At 45.8% G+C, this 17,006-nt stretch overlaps 1 protein-coding gene across 1 annotated transcript in view; it reads left to right on the top strand.

The window, feature by feature from the left end:
* LOC138676167 (cadherin-related family member 4-like) overlaps positions 1-17,006 on the top strand; it is a 245,039-nt gene that overhangs the window by 48,290 nt on the left and 179,743 nt on the right. Inside the window, exon 2 of the mRNA XM_069765150.1 lies at positions 7,699-7,851. Within this exon, the coding sequence (XP_069621251.1) occupies positions 7,699-7,851 (153 nt within the window). The remainder of the gene's footprint in view (positions 1-7,698; positions 7,852-17,006) is intronic.

Here is a 17,006-nt window from a genome sequence, read left to right as displayed (position 1 = left end):
CCTTTCCTGAGCTTCAATCTTCATGCTCTCGTTTAGTAGTTGTTGGAAACTACGCTGCATTAGGCCTACAAATTGGGTATGGGGTGTAGAGAGATGGTGTGTTCCACTCCAAGGTGTTCTCCAGGTTGCCTTTCCTGAGCTTCAATCTTCATACTCTCGTTTAGTAGTTGTTGGAAACTATGCTGCATTAGGCCTACAAATTGGGTATGGGGTGTAGAGAGATGGTGTGTTCCACTCCAAGGTGTTCCCAAGGTTTCCTCTCCATTACTTCGATCTTCATGCTCTCGTTTAGTAGTTGTTGGAAACTACGCTGCATTAGGCCTACAAATTGGGTATGGGGTGTAGAGAGATGGTGTGTTCCACTCCAAGGTGTTCCCCAGGTTTCATCGCCATTGGTTCGATCTTCATGCTCTCGTTTAGTAGTTGTTGGAAACTACGCTGCATTAGGCCTACAAATTGGGTATGGGGTGCAGAGAGATGGTGTGTTCCACTCCAAGGTGTTCCCCAGGTTTCCTCTCCATTGCTTCAATCTTCATGCTCTCGTTTAGTAGTTGTTGGAAACTACGCTGCATTAGGCCTACAAATTGGGTATGGGGTGTAGAGAGATGGTGTGTTCCACTCCAAGGTGTTCTCCAGGTTGCCTTTCCTGAGCTTCGATCTTCATGCTCTCGTTTAGTAGTTGTTGGAAACTACGCTGCATTAGGCCTACAAATTGGGTATGGGGTGTAGAGAGATGGTGTGTTCCACTCCAAGGTGTTCTCCAGGTTGCCTTTCCTGAGCTTCGATCTTCATGCTCTCGTTTAGTAGTTGTAGAAAACTACACTGCATTAGGCCTACAAATTGGGTATGGGGTGTAGAGAGATGGTGTGTTCCACTCCAAGGTGTTCCGCAGGTTTCGTCCACATTGCTTCGGTCTTCCGACTCTTGTTTAGTAGTTGTAGAAAACTACACTGCATTAGGCCTACAAATTGGGTATGGGGTGTAGAGAGACGGTGTGTTACACTCCAAGGTGTTCCCCAGGTTTCGTCCACATTGCTTCGATCTTCCGACTCTCGTTTAGTAGTTGTTGAAAACTACACTGCATTAGGCCTACAAATTGGGTATGGGGTGTAGAGAGATGGTGTGTTCCACTCCAAGGTGTTCTCCAGGTTGCCTTTCCTGAACTTCTATCTTCAGGCTCTCATTAAATTGTAGTTAAATGGAACAACTGCATTTGGCGTACTAGTTGGTTTGGGGCCTACTATCGGTGTCTGCCACTCCTTGCTGTTCTCCTGGTTTCCTGTCCTGAAATTCCATTTTCAGGCTCTTGTTAAGTAGTTGTTAATGTTAGACTGCATTTGGCCTACTAGTTGGGTTGGGGCCTACTATCGGTGTCTGCCACTCCTTGCTGTTCTCCTCAACTGAACAAAGCTGGGCCGCCTGTTTACTACGGTAGCCAATTTTGAACTGCATGTCGACTACTTACTGATTTGGGCCTACTCTCTGTGTCAGCCTCTCATTCCAGTTGTCCTCCACTGCAATGCCCCCTGTTAGTCCTGTGTTACCAATTTTGAACTGCATTTAGCCCACTTTATTCTTTGGGCCTATATCTGTGTTTCCTCCTCATCCTGCCCATTGCCCAGCCAGTGATAGATGAGTCTGCTGGTACATTGACACATAACGCAAAATTCCCCGTGCACGCTACACAGCAAGATTGTGACCCTGCTGAAAGTCAGGTTCCTCTTCCCGCATACCATACCACCTTACACGGGGACAAAGAGGAAGGTGCAGATGAAAGTGCAGGTTCCTTCATCAGGTGGGGGGAGGAATACTAGTTGGCGACGTCACTGGCACAGGGCCTCTCATAGTACGCAAAAGTGTTGCTGCCGGTGGGAGGCGCCCCCGCCGTGCAAACACACCGCTGTACTTTGAGGGGCCCTGTGCCAGTGCCAATGCCAACGAGTTGGCCCCCCCTGCTTGCTCAGGATCACAGCACTTGCAAAGTTTAAATACTTACCTCTCCCTGCTCCACTGCCGTGACGTGGTCCAGATTTACTGGGCCCACTAATTACTTGAACCAGCCCTACCCCCCACAACTTTAGCCAAATGACCCCCAATTTCAAATGCCTTCCAATTATTATAAGGTAAATTATGATTGACAAGCTTCTTTAACAAGAATGGATGTTTTTGCCATTAAAATGGGCAGTGTAGGTGTTTTCCTGGCCTCCACTCACTGCCGACTATGCTCCCCCATTGACTTGCATTGGGTTTCGTGTTTCGGGCGATACCCGACTTTTCGCGATAATCGGCCGATTCCACTCGACTCAACTTCTAAGATAGTCGGGTTTCGCGAAACACGGCTCGACTCTAAAAAGGTCAAGGTCGCTCAACCCTAGTGCCAGCTGCAGATGGAGTGGCTTGGCGACTGCGGTCTGTGGACGAGCTCTCGCTTCTGCAGAAGGACGAGGAGGAGGAGGAGGAGGGGGTGCGAACACCTACATCCAACTGTTTCCTAGACCGTGGGCTAGGCAGAACTGTCCCGAAATTGATGTCCCCTGTGGACCCTGCATCCACCACATTCACTCAGTGTGCCGTGATGGACACGTAACGTCCCTGGCCATGCCTACTGGTCCATGCATCTGTTGTCAGGTGCACCTTTGTACTCACAGATTGCCTGAGTGCATGGACGATGCGCTCTTAAACATGCTGGTGGAGGGCTGGGATGGCTTTTCTCAAAAAGAAGTGTCGACTGGGTAGCTCATAGCGTGGTACAGCGTAGTCCATCAGGGCTTTGAAAGCTTCACTTTCAACTAACCGGTAGGGCATCATCTCTAACGAGATTAGTCTAGCTATGTGGGCGTTCAAACCCTGTATATGCGGATGCGAGGATAAGTACTTCCTTTTTCTAACCAGAGTCTCATGTAGGGTGAGCTGGACTGGAGAGCTGGAGATCGTGGAACTAGCGGGTGTGCCGGTGGACATGGCAGACTGAGAGACAGTTGGAGACGGTATTGTTTCCGCCGGTGCCCTAGATGCAGTGTTTCCTACTACGAAACTGGTGATTCCCTGACCCTGACTGCTTTGGCCTGGCAAAGAAACCTGCACAGATACTGCAGGTGGTGCGGAAAATGGTGGCCTTAGAGTGACGGCAGGGATGTAGCGTTGCTGACTAGCTTCATTGGCCGAGGGTGCTACAACCTTAAGGGACTTTTGGTAGTTAGTCCAGGCTTGCAAATGCATGGTGGTTAAATGTCTATGCATGCAACTTGTATTGAGACTTTTCAGATTCTGACCTCTGCTTAATGTAGTTGAACATTTTTGACAGATGACTTTGCGCTGTTCAATTGGATGTTGTTTAAAAAAATGCCAGACTGCACTCTTTCGAGCCTCGGATCCCTTTTCAGGCATTGCAGACTGAGCTTTAACCGGATGGCCACGCTGTCCTCCAACAGGTTTTGGCTTTGCCACGTGTTTTGTCCCATCTACGGGCCCGGCAGATGGAACCTGTTGCGATGTTGATGCCTGCTGCGGCCCCTCCTCCTCCGCTTCAGAACTACTGCCGCCTGCACCCTGTTCCCCCAATGGCTGCCAATCGGGGTCAACAACTGGGTCATCTATAACCTCCTCTTCTAGCTCGTGCGCAACTTCATCTGTGTCACCGTGTAAGTCGGTGGTAGAGCGTTCGTGATGGGGCAACATAGTCTCATCAGGGTCTGATTCTGGATCAGTACCCTGCGAGGGCAATTTTGTGGTCTGAGTAAAAGGACCAGCATAGTAGTCTGGCTGTGGCTGTGCATCAGTGCACTCCATGTCAGATTCAACTTGTAATGGGCATGGCCTGTTAACTGCTTCACTTTCTAAGCCAGGGACGGTATGTGTAAAGAGCTCCATGGAGTAACCCGTTGTGTCGCCTGCTGCATCCTTCTCTGTTGTTGTTTTTGCTGAAGAGGACAAGGAAGCGACTTGTCCCTGACCGTGAACATCCACTAACGACGCGCTGCTTTTACATTTACCAGTTTCAAAAGAGGAGGCAAAAGAGCTAGAGGCTGAGTCAGCAAGGTAAGCCAAAACTTGCTCTTGCTGCTCCAGCTTTAAAAGCGGTTTTCCTACTCCCAGAAAAGGGAGCGTTCGAGGCCTTCTGTAGCCAGACGACAAACCTGGCTCCACAGCTCCAGACTTAGGTGCAATATTTTTTTCCCACGACCACCTGATGCTCCATTACCACTACCATCATTACCAGCTGACAATGAACGCCCACGGCCACGACCTCTTCCACCAGACTTCCTCATTGTTTTAAAAACTTAACCAAAGTAACGGTATTTGTTGCTGTAAAACAACTTACACGGTGAGCTATAACTTCAGTATGATTTAGATATCCCTTTACAGTTTGGTGAGACCGCAAGGAAAATCAGGCACAATGTTACACACTCTGTTTTCGGTGGCACCAAATGAGAGAGATGCCACACACGCAGGACTGTCACTCAAGCACAAATGTCAATATTGATCTCCCACTTTTTTTTTTTTTTTTTTCAGGGAGAATTTAGAAACCAAATAAAAAAAAAATAGGCTTTCTAAGGCCCACTATTTGAGAGACAGAGATGGCACACCCAGGAGTCAGGAATGGCACACAAGCAGAAAGGCCAATATTAATCTCCCACTGATTTTTTTTTTTTTTCAGGGAGAATTTAGAAACCAATTTAAAAAAAATGATTTTTTCAGGGAGAAATTAGAAACCAAATTAAAAAAAAATAGGCTTTCTATGGCCCACTATTTGAGAGAGAGAGATGGCACACCCAGGAGTCAAGACTGGCACACAAGCAGAAAGGGCAATATTAATCTCCCACTGATTTTTTTTTATTTTTTCAGGGAGAATTTAGAAACCAAATTAAAAAAAATTATTTTTTCAGGGAGAATTTAGAAACCAAATAAAAAAAAAAATAGGCTTTCTATGGCCCACTATTTGAGAGACAGAGATGGCACACCCAGGAGTCAGGAATTTCACACAAGCAGAAAGGCCAATATTAATCTCCCACTGATATTTTTTTTATTTTTTCAGGGTGAATTTAGACACCAAATAAAAAAAAATAGGCTTTCTATGGCCCACTATTTGAGAGAGAGAGATGGCACACCCAGGAGTCAAGACTGGCACACAAGCAGAAAGGGCAATATTAATCTCCCACTGATTTTTTTTTTATTTTTTCAGGGAGACTTTAGAAACCAAATAAAAAAAAAATGATTTTTTCAGGGAGAATTTAGAAACGAAATTAAAAAAAAATATTTTTTTCAGGGAGAATTTAGAAACCAAATAAAAAAAAAATAGGCTTTCTATGGCCCACTATTTGAGAGAGAGAGATGGCACACCCAGGAGTCAAGACTGGCACACAAGCAGAAAGGCCAATATTAATCTCCCACTGAATTTTTTGGATTTTTTCAGGGTGAATTTAGAAACCAAATAAAAAATAAATGAATAGGCTTTCTATGGCCCACTATTTGAGAGAGAGAGATGGCACACCCAGGAGGCAAGACTGGCACACAAGCAGAAAGGGCAATATTAATCTCCCACTGTTTTTTTTTTATTTTTTCAGGGAGAATTTAGAAACCAAATAAAAAAAATAGGCTTTCTATGGCCCACTATTTGAGAGACAGAGATGGCACACCCAGGAGTCAGGAATGGCACACAAGCAGAAAGGCCAATATTAATCTCCCACTGATTTTTTTTTATTTTTTCAGGGAGACTTTAGAAACCAAATTAAGAAAAATTATTTTTTCAGGGAGAATTTAGAAACCAAATTAAAAAAATGATTTTTTCAGGGAGAATTTAAAAACCAAATAAAAAAAATAAATAAATAGGCTTTCTATGGCCCACTATTTGAGAGAGAGAGATGGCACACCCAGGAGTCGGGAGTGGCACACAAGCAAAAAGGCCAATATTAATCTCCCACTGATTTTTTTTTATTTTTTCAGGGAGAATTTAGAAACCCCCCCAAAAAAATAAATAAATAGGCTTTCTTTGGCCCACTATTTGAGAGAGAGATGGCACACTCAGGACTGGCACACAAGCCCAAAGGCCAATATTAATCTCCCACTGTTTTTTTTTTCAGGGAGAACTTATAAACCCCACAAAAAAAAAAACAGGAAAATAAAAAGGCTTTCTATGGCTTACTATGTGAGAGAGATGGCACACACAGGGATGGCACTCTAGCAGAAATGCCAATCTTAATCTCCCACAACTTATTTTTTTAGGGAGAATTAAAAAAAAAAAAAAAAAAACAGGGACTGTCCTACAATTACTATCTCCCTGCAGTAATCTCAGCCAGGTATGGCAGGCAGCAATAAGGAGTGGACTGATGCACAAATTAAATAAAAAGTGTGGACAAACAAACAAGATAGCTGTGCAGAAAGGAAGGAACAACAGGATTTGTGCTTTGAAAAAAGCAGTTGGTTTGCACAGCGGCGTACACACAGCAATGCAGCTATCAGGGAGCCTTCTAGGGCAGCCCAATGAGCTACAGCGCTGAGAAAAAAAAATGTAGCTTCCACTGTCCCTGCAAACAAAAGGTGGTGTTGGACAGTGGAAATCGCTACAGCACAAGCGGTTTGGTGGTTAATGGACCCTGCCTAACGCTATCCCTGCTTCTGACGAAGCGGCAGCAACCTCTCCCTAGGCTCAGATCAGCAGCAGTAAGATGGTGGTCGGCGGGAACGCCTCTTTATAGCCCCTGTGACGCCGCAGACAGCAAGCCAATCACTGCAATGCCCTTCTCTAAGATGGTGGGGACCAGGACCTATGTCATCACGCTGCCCACACTCTGCATTCACCTTCATTGGCTGAGAAATGGCGCTTTTCGCATCATTGAAATGCGACTTTGGCGCGAAAGTCGCGTACCGCATGGCCGACCCCACAGAGGGGTCGGGTCGGGTTTCGTGAAACCCGACTTTGCCAAAAGTCGGCGACTTTTGAAAATGAACGATCCGTTTCGCTCAACCCTAGTTATGGCCCCATAAGATGATCCATACAGTCACTGCCCCTTATAGTGCTGCACAATCGTTATGGCCCCATATAGATGCTCCATACAGTCACTGCCCCAATCGTTATGGCCCCATACAGATGCTCCATACAGTCACTGCCCCCTTATAGTGCTGCACAAACGTTATGGCCCCAAACAGATGCTCCATACAGTCACTGCCCCTTATAGTGCTGCACAATCATTATGGCCCCATACAGATGCTCCATACAGTCACTGTCCCAATCGTTATGGCCCCATACAGATGCTCCATACAGTCACTGCCCCTTATAGTGCTGCACAATCGTTATGGCCCCATAAGATGTTCCATACAGTCACTTGCCCCATATGCTGTGGCTGTGATAAAAAAAAATCATAGGAGCCGCATATTCATTACTGTAATGAGCAGTACCATGTGACCGCTCAGTACAGGAAGAATATGCAGCGCTGGAAGAAGCAGGGACAGGCAGGGACCGCGCCAGGAGTAGGTGAGTATAATTAGATAGCCCCCACTTCCCCTCCCCTGCCGACCCCTGCGTATGACTCAAGTATAAGCTGAGAGGGGGACTTTCAGCCCCAAAAAATGGGCTGAAAATCTCGGCTTATACTCGAGTATATTCGGTAATTACTGGTTTTCATTATTATTGGTTGTTTATCTCACAAATGTTTTTTTCATTTAGGTTTTAGTGTAATGTTATGGTGTTTATGTTTGCAGGCATATGTCCAGTGATTGCAGTCACCTTTGATAAGGAAACTCCAGTACGATTGCCTGAAGGTAAAACAGAAAATCAAGAAATTGCTAAAGCTTCTGGAGCTGGTAGAGTATTCCGTATAGATGACCCATCTGTACCTTTCAGAATTGATCAAAGTAAGAATACATTACATTTCTGTTTGATGGATTGACTAATATCTGTTTGCATTTTGATTCTATGTTGATGGTATATTTCTGTTATTTTAAAGGGAACCTGTCACCCCCTCCCAGGCGTTTGAAACTAAAAGAGCCACCTTGTGCCGCACTGATACTGCATTCTGACAAGATGGCTCTTTTAGTTATTGGTGCTGTAAATGCAGAAATAATGAGTTTTGTAATTTCTCCAAAATACCTGTCTTCAGTCCTGGAGGCAGGTCTTTCCCCCCCTGCTGCACACGCCACACAGCCGTCACTCAACTGTCTTCTCGGCGCCGGACGCCGCCTCCTCAGCACTGTTTTCAAATCATCCGACGCCTGCGCTCTTTTGTCCTGCCTGGGGCAGGTGCAGTGAGAGCTGCCCGTCTGACCTCGTATGCAGTCTTGCTGACTGCGCCTGTGCGGCCGCCCTGCTTGTGGGATTCACAAGCAGGGTGGCCGCACAGGCGCAGTCAGCGAGACTGCATATGAGGTCAGATGGGCAGCGCTCACTGCACCTGCCCCAGGCAGGAAAAAAGAGCGCAGGTGCCGGATGATTTGAAAATAGAAATGAGTACGCGGCGCCCGGCACCGAGAAGACAGTTGAGTGACGGCTGTGTGGTGTGTGCAGTAGGGGGGGAAAGACCTGCCTCCAGGACTGAAGACAGGTATTTTGGAGAAATTACAAAACGCATTATTTCTGCATTTACAGCACCAATAACTAAAAGAGCCATCTTGTCAGAATGCAGTATCAGTGCGGCACAAGGTGGCTCTTTTAGTTTCAAACGCCTGGGGGGGTGACAGTTTCCCTTTAAAACGAATAAACTTGTCACATGCAGGATGATTGTTTATACATGAATACATTAAGTATAATTGATAAAAACTGATTCAAATTCATAAATTTTAAGTTTTTCATAAATCATATTCTCCATAGTTACTATTATTTGCCTTAGTTATTATTTTCTACACCAACCTCACATATTTAATGTCATGAAATATATAGATACAATTGTGTGAAAGTGTTTGCCCACTTCCTGATTTCCTATTGTTTTGCATGATTGTCACAATTTAATGTTTCTGATAACCAAACAAATTTAAATATTAGACAAAGATAAACACAAAAAGCAGTTTTTTTTACTGAAGGTCTTTAATATTAAGGGAAAAAGAAATCCAAACCTACAGGACCCTGTGTGATAAAGTGATTTCCCTCATCTGTAAAACATAAATTAACTGTAGTTTATCACATCTTTGGGAAGCTGAGTTCAAATTCTCTAGCCACACCCATGCCTGATTACTTCCACACCTGTTCTCAATCAAGAAATCACTTAAATAGGACCTGCCTGACAAAGTGAAATAAACCAAAAGATCCTCAAAAGCTAAACATCATGCCATGATCCAAAGAAACTCTGGAACATATGAAAAACAAAGTAATTGAGATCTATGATGGCACCACGCCGGATCCCTGCTCTGACAGGCAGAGCTTCCGACGTGTCACTTCATTCACTAGTGCTGCGGTCAGTTCTCCCCTTTCTCGTGCTCCGCATGCTTCAGCAGAGCTTCCAGCCGGGCCTCTAGCCATGTACTTAGAGCATGCATTCACACACTCCTGCCCTCTAAAGGGCCAGCATGTGCACTTGCTATTTCCTCCCCAGCCAATGACTGTGGGGCAGTATGTACAGTACAGACCAAAGGTTTTGGACACACCTTCTCATTTAAAGAATTTTCTGTATTTTCATGACTATGAAAATTGTACATTCACACTGAAGGCATCAAAACTATGAATTAACACATGTGGAATAATATACTTAACAAAAAAGTGTGAAACAACTGAAAATAGGTCTTATATTCTAGGTTCTTCAAAGTAGCCACCTTTGGCTTTGATGATTGTTTTGCACACTCTTGGCATTCTACTTTGAAGAACCTAGAATATAAGACACATTTTCAGTTGTTTCACACTTTTTTGTTAAGTATGTAATTCCACATGTGTTAATTCATAGTTTTGATGCCTTCAGTGTGAATGTACAATTTTCATAGTCAAGAAAATACAGAAAATTCTTTAAATGAGAAGGTGTGTCCAAAACCTTTGGTCTGTACTGTATATATTGCTTCTTCCCCACTGGGGAGGTGCCTGAGCAACCTTCTTGTTTTGTAGCCTAAGTTGCGTAAGGTTGCGTACCAGTTCTTACTACACTCGGGTGCAGATACTTCCTGCTGCACTCTGGTGCAGATCCTGCCTGATGCACTCTGGTGAAGGTCCTGCCTGCTGCACTCTGATATGAACTCTGCCTGCTGCACTCTGATAAGAACTCTGCCTGCCGCACCATCCAGTCTGTCCTTGTGTGTCCAGCTGCCAAGCGTCCGTTGGTCTGTCCTGGAGTGGCACATGGCGTGCATCAGGTGCCAAGCCTAACCTCACCATCAGAGGCTCTAGTGAACAGTGCACGATTAGTCACACCCCTCCAGGCTCTCCGCGGTCCGAGGCACAGTGGTTCCACAACCATGTCCGTGAGAGTTTGCTCAGGCAATTGACCTCACTGGATCCCGGATCCTGTCTGATCAGTCCACATACCAAGAGTGCTGCTGAAAGAAAAGCATACAGGAGAAATTGTCAATGCATTTGCAGTCCCTGACTACCAAGTTGGAGGTCTTAAACATCTCTCCAGAGTCTCCCCACGCTCATGCAGCTGTGTCTTCTCTGGAGACTTCTTAGTCAGTGTGCTTAGTTCGAGCTTTAGGTCCCCGACTCACAGCTCCACCACGCTTTGAGAACAATCCTAAGCTCTGCCATGGGTTCATCAATCGGTCCTGGCTACATTTTGAATTCCTTCCTCATCACTTCCAGTCAGGCCAAACAAAGGTAGCACTTCTTATGTCGCGTCTTGGAGGTGTGGCCCAGGCTTGATTGAATCCATTATGGGAAGCCTTTTGCAAAGTATTCGATGAACTTGGGTGAACCACCTCATCAGCTTTCGCTCTTCTCCGCTTATGCCAGTCCAACTCATCTGTGGGACAATATGCGGTACGCTTCCGTACTCTGGCATCCGACCTCGGTTCAAATAACGAAGCGTTTTTGGCAAAATTCTGAGAGGGGCTCTCTGGAGACTTTAAGGATGAGCTAGCTGGTCATGGCCTACAAACTACCTCAGATGACCTGGTCTCCCTCGCCATCAGTATAGACCTTAGTTTCCAGGAGCATGCCCGTGAGGTGGCATGTGAAAGCGGATCGTGGTGTCTGGCTCCGTCCTTTCAAAGACTGCTTGTTCCTCCATCCTCCCTGGTCAAGACCTCACCGGAACCCATGCAGGTTGACCAATTTGCCCTTGCCAGTCAGTGACAGAAGGATCGCCGTACTAAAGGCCAGTGCCTTTATTGTGGAGACATAGACCACTTCATTCGCCCCTGTTCAGTGAAGTCAGAAAACTCCAGCATCTATGGTCGGTAGGAGAGGCCTCCCTAGATGGAAAAGACACCTCTCAACCATTGACTCTTACTGTGGCTGTGACAACTGGTGAATCCCAGTTTATTGAGACAGTGTATGTGGATTCCGGGGAAGCAGGAAATTTTGTCCTCCAGGTTGTAGTGGATCGCTTCCAAATCCCAGCACATCCGCTCCAAAACCCTCTGGCTATAACATCTGATGGGAGAACTCTTCGGGAGATGGTTCTTCTGGTTACTGAGCCGCTTGTGGTCCATATTGGGATGCTTCATATGGTATTTTCTTCCTGACATGTCTCAAGCCTTTCTCTTAGGTCTACCATTGCTGCGACAACACAAGCCTGTGTTGGACTGGACAACTGGAGAGGTGCTCCGCTGGGGACTTTCCTGTCATGAGATGTGTCTGGGTCCAGTAAATCTTGCTAAGGTCCCTTTGCCAATGTATTTGACAAAAAGGGAGCAGAGACCCTTTGCCTCCCCAAAGGCCATATGACTGTCCTATTGACTTAATTCCAAGATCTACACCCTTTAAACGTTGAATTTACCCTCTGTTCCAAGCCAAGACTCAAGCTATATCGGACTACATTCTGGAGAATTTGTCCTGGGTTTTTTATCAGAAGTCCTCTTCTCCTGCTGGGGCTGAGGTTTTCTTCGTTAAAAAAAAGATGGATCACTCTAACCCTCTCTAGACTATTGGGGCCTCAACCAGATCTCGCTGAAAAATAAAGACTGTAACCCATTGATCCCTGAGTTGTATGACCGATTAAGAGATGCCAGGATCTTCACCAAATTAGATTTAAGGGGCGCCTACAATTTAATCCACAATCACCTGGGAGATGATTGGAAGAAGACTTTCAACACCAGGGACAGACATAATGACTACCGAGTGATGCCCTTTGGTCTCAGTAATGCACTGGCAGTTTTTCAAGAGTTCGTCAGTGATATCTTCCGGGACCAGCTTTATTACCACGTTGTTGTGTATCTGGATGATATTTTGGTATTTTCCCCAAATCTGGCCTCCCACAGATGAGCAGTTCAGCAAGTTATTCAGCGTCTTTGGGAGAATCAACTCTATGCCAAGTAAGAGAAATGCGTTTATGAACAGTCCTCCCTTCCCTTCTTGGGTTACATTTAGTGATGAGCGGACGGGCTTGCCACTACTCATTACTCACCCGAGTATCACGGTAGTTGGTGTACTTGGTGAGCCCCAAGCATTTCCAGGATTATTCAGCGGGAGCTCGGGTCTCCACCCTGCAATTTTGGCACTCTTTAGAGCGCCAATGAACATGCAGGGATTGTCTGCCATGCACTGTAATACCACAGCCATCTTTGTTGTGATATTACAGTGATTGGCTGGCTGCTCAGTAATATCAGGTCTATAAGGGACCTGAAGCCGCCCTGCTTGGCGCATTCAGCTCTGGACTCAGCTAATGTAGGGAGAGCTGCTGCTGAGATATGGTCAGATTGGTTCTTTAATGACTTAATATGGGTCTACCTTCACAGAATCCACAAATCCCGATAAACCAACAGTCCTTTTTAGGGGTAATTAGGGGATATATTGAGTGGAGTGCTAGGTGGGTAGGGGAGTCTATGTGCGCATACTGCATCAAGGTGGTCCATTACTGTCTGCTGCTGCCTATTTTATATACACCTAGATGCAGGTACAGTGGGGCAAAAAAGTATTTAGTCAGTCAGCAATAGTGCAAGTTCCACCACTTAAAAAGATGAGAGGCGTCTGTAATTTACATCATAGGTAGACCTCAACTATGGGAGACAAACTGAGAAAAAAAAATCCAGAAAATCACATTGTCTGTTTTTTTAACATTTTATTTGCATATTATGGTGGAAAATAAGTATTTGGTCAGAAACAAAATTTCATCTCAATACTTTGTAATATATCCTTTGTTGGCAATGACAGAGGTCAAACGTTTTCTGTAAGTCTTCACAAGGTTGCCACACACTGTTGTTGGTATGTTGGCCCGTTCCTCCATGCAGATCTCCTCTAGAGCAGTGATGTTTTTGGCTTTTCGCTTGGCAACACGGACTTTCAACTCCCTCCAAAGGTTTTCTATAGGGTTGAGATCTGGAGACTGGCTAGGCCACTCCAGGACCTTGAAATGCTTCTTACGAAGCCACTCCTTCGTTGCCCTGGCGGTGTGCTTTGGATCATTGTCATATTGAAAGACCCAGCCACGTTTCATCTTCAATGCCCTTGCTGATGGAAGGAGGTTTGCACTCAAAATCTCACGATACATGGCCCCATTCATTCTTTCATGTACCCGGATCAGTCGTCCTGGCCCCTTTGCAGAGAAACAGCCCCAAAGCATGATGTTTCCACCACCATGCTTTACAGTAGGTATGGTGTTTGATGGATGCAACTCAGTATTCTTTTTCCTCCAAACACGACAAGTTGTGTTACTACCAAACAGTTCCAGTTTGGTTTCATCAGACCATAGGACATTCTCCCAAAACTCCTCTGGATCATCCAAATGCTCTCTAGCAAACTTCAGATGGGCCCGGACATGTACTGGCTTAAGCAGTGGGGCACGTCTGGCACTGCAGGATCTGAGTCCATGGTCGCGTAGTGTGTTACTTATGGTAGGCCTTGTTACATTGGTCCCAGCTCTCTGCAGTTCATTCACTAGGTCCCCCCGTGTGGTTCTGGGATTTTTGCTCACCGTTCTTGTGATCATTCTGACCCCACGGGGTGGGATTTTGCGTGGAGCCCCAGATCGAGGGAGATTATCAGTGGTCTTGTATGTCTTACATTTTCTAATTATTGGTCCCACTGTTGATTTCTTCACTCCAAGCTGGTTGGCTATTGCAGATTCAGTCTTCCCAGCCTGGTGCAGGGCTACAATTTTGTTTCTGGTGTCCTTTGACAGCTCTTTGGTCTTCACCATAGTGGAGTTTGGAGTCAGACTGTTTGAGGGTGTGCACAGGTGTCTTTTTATACTGATAACAAGTTTAAACAGGTGCCATTACTACAGGTAATGAGTGGAGGAAAGAGGAGACTCTTAAAGAAGAAGTTACAGGTCTGTGAGAGCCAGAAATCTTGATGGTTTGTTTCTGACCAAATACTTGTTTTCCACCATAATATGCAAATAAAATGTTAAAAAAACAGACAATGTGATTTTCTGGATTTTTTTTTCTCAGTTTGTCTCCCATAGTTGAGGTCTACCTATGATGTCAATTACAGACGCCTCTCATCTTTTTAAGTGGTGGAACTTGCACTATTGCTGACTGACTAAATACTTTTTTGCCCCACTGTATCTGTGGCTCGGATTATTTTTTTTGCCACCGGAATCCTGCTAATTTTATTACAAAGCAATCCAGAGCGCCCTCCCCCCCTTTTTTTCTTTTTTTTTTCTTGGTCACACTGCAGACTACAGCCTGGTCATTTTAATACAACAGCATGAAAATATTGCAATTTAAAACAGCATTTTTTGTCCTAGGCATCAGATGTGAGTGCGCAGAAAATTTTGGCCTTTTTTTTGGTACTGTAGTATTTGGTACCTGTAGTATTTGGTACTGTAGTATTTGGTACCCCCTAACCAAGTAATAATCTCTCCTTTTTCCCCACCTGACCTCCTCTGCTGACCTGCTCCTCAACCTCAGATCTCTCCTAATAAAACACAAAACAAGCTGCCCACTCTCTTTCTCCCACCTGCTCTGTCTCTCTCTGCTTCTCCTCACTGCTGGAGACATATCTCCCAATCCTGGGCCCCCACAGCTCATACTTCCTACTACTACCCCCTCCTATCGCTCCCAACCCAATATAAACAGCCGAAATCTTGCCCACCTCAAATCCGTGCCCATGACGCCCACCCCCCTGCACCCTCTCTCTGGATCATTATGGAATGCCCGCTCCATCTGCAATAAACTCCTCGTGATTCACGACCTCTTTACCTCTCATAATCTTTTCTTTCTGGGCATCACCGAAACATGGCTGACACCCTCTGACACAGCCTCCCCTGCTGCACTATGTTACGGAGGCCTCCACTTCACGCACACTCCTCGCCCTGGCAACAAACATGGTGGAGGAGTGGGCCTTCTCCTTTCTTCCAACTGTACCTTTAATCTAATCCCACCTCTAAACTCCCTTATCCTCCCCTCTTTTGAAGTCCACTCTGTCCGCATCTACTCCCCCTACAACCTCCAAATGGCCATCATATACCGACCTCCGGGCCCCATCACTGCCTTTATTGACCAATTCTCCACCTGGCTCCTTCACTTTCTCTCTGCTGACATTCCCACCATCATCATGGGTGACTTCAACATCCCCATTGACACCCACCAGTCAGCAGCCTCCAAAATCCTGTCCCTTACTTCATCCTTTGGGCTTACTAAGTGGTCCTCGTCAGCCACCCACACAGACGGACACACATTAGACCTGGTCTTCACCCGTTTATGCTCCTTATCTAACTTCACAACTTCCCTCTCCTTCTATCTAACCACCATCTACTCACTTTCTCATCACTGTCCTCCTCACCTGTCACCCATGTCCAGCACCACGCGCACCCACGCAGGAACCTCACACACCTAGACACCAACACACTCTCTGACTCTATCCTACCACTGTCACTGCCACTGCTTTCTACAATGCCACTCTTGCATCAGCTATTGACACGGTCGCCCCTGTCATGCATAGCAGAGTGCAACGAACCAATAGACAACCCTGGCACAATGACATCACTAAAAAGCTTCGGCAAGTATCCAGAATTGCAGAACGGCATTGGAAGAAAACGCATTCACAAGATGATTTCACTGCACTCAAACAAGCAACACTGGCATTCAAATCAGCTCTCATCTCTGCTAAACAGGCCTACTTCACAACCCTCTTATCTTTCTTATCCCACAACCCCAAACAGTTGTTCAACACTTTTAACTCCCTCCTCCGCCCACCACTGCCCCCTCCGAGTTCCCTAATCATTGCCGAGGACTTTGCCACGCACTTCAAAAGTAAGATAGACCAAACAAGGCAAGTCTTTGTTGTCCAACCCCCACAACCCCTTTGTATGCCAGACCAATGCCCAAACCCCATAACTTCACTCTCCAAAATCTCTGAAGGGGAGCTTGCTCATCTTCTCTCCAAATCACACCTCACCACTTGTGCACTTGACCCCATCCCATCCCACCTCCTCCTCAACCTCACCACCACACTAATCCCATCCCTAACCCATTTCTTCAACCTTTCACTAACTTCTGGTACCTTCCCTTCTGCCTTCAAACATGCCACAATCACACCTATACTCAAAAAGCCATCCCTTGACCCAAGCGCTATGTCCAGCTATCGCCCCATATCTTTGCTCCCATTTGCTTCCAAACTCCTTGAGCAACATGTTCATGCTAAACTTTCCACTCACTTTGCATCTAACTCTCTCTTCAACAACCTACAATCTGGCTTCCGTCCCCACCATTCCACTGAGACTGCCCTGACCAAAATTACTAACAACTTACTTACAGCCAAAGCTAACAGACAATTCTCTATACTCCTCCTCCTAGACCTGTCCTCTGCCTTCGACACAGTTGACCACTGCCTCCTACTACAGATCCTCTCTTCTTTTGATGTCAAAGACGTTGCCCTATCTTGGATCTCCTCATACCTTGAAAACCGCACATTTAGTGTTTCCTACTCCCATACTACCTCTTCATCTCGCCCCCTCTCTGTTGGAGTTCCCCAAGGCTCTGTCCTAGGACCC

The sequence above is a fragment of the Ranitomeya imitator genome, chromosome 4 (assembly GCF_032444005.1).
Source record: "Ranitomeya imitator isolate aRanImi1 chromosome 4, aRanImi1.pri, whole genome shotgun sequence".
Classification (NCBI taxonomy): Eukaryota; Metazoa; Chordata; class Amphibia; order Anura; family Dendrobatidae; genus Ranitomeya; species Ranitomeya imitator.
The sequence above is the reverse complement of the archived record's forward strand: the minus strand, read 5'-3'. Positions and strand labels throughout refer to the sequence as shown.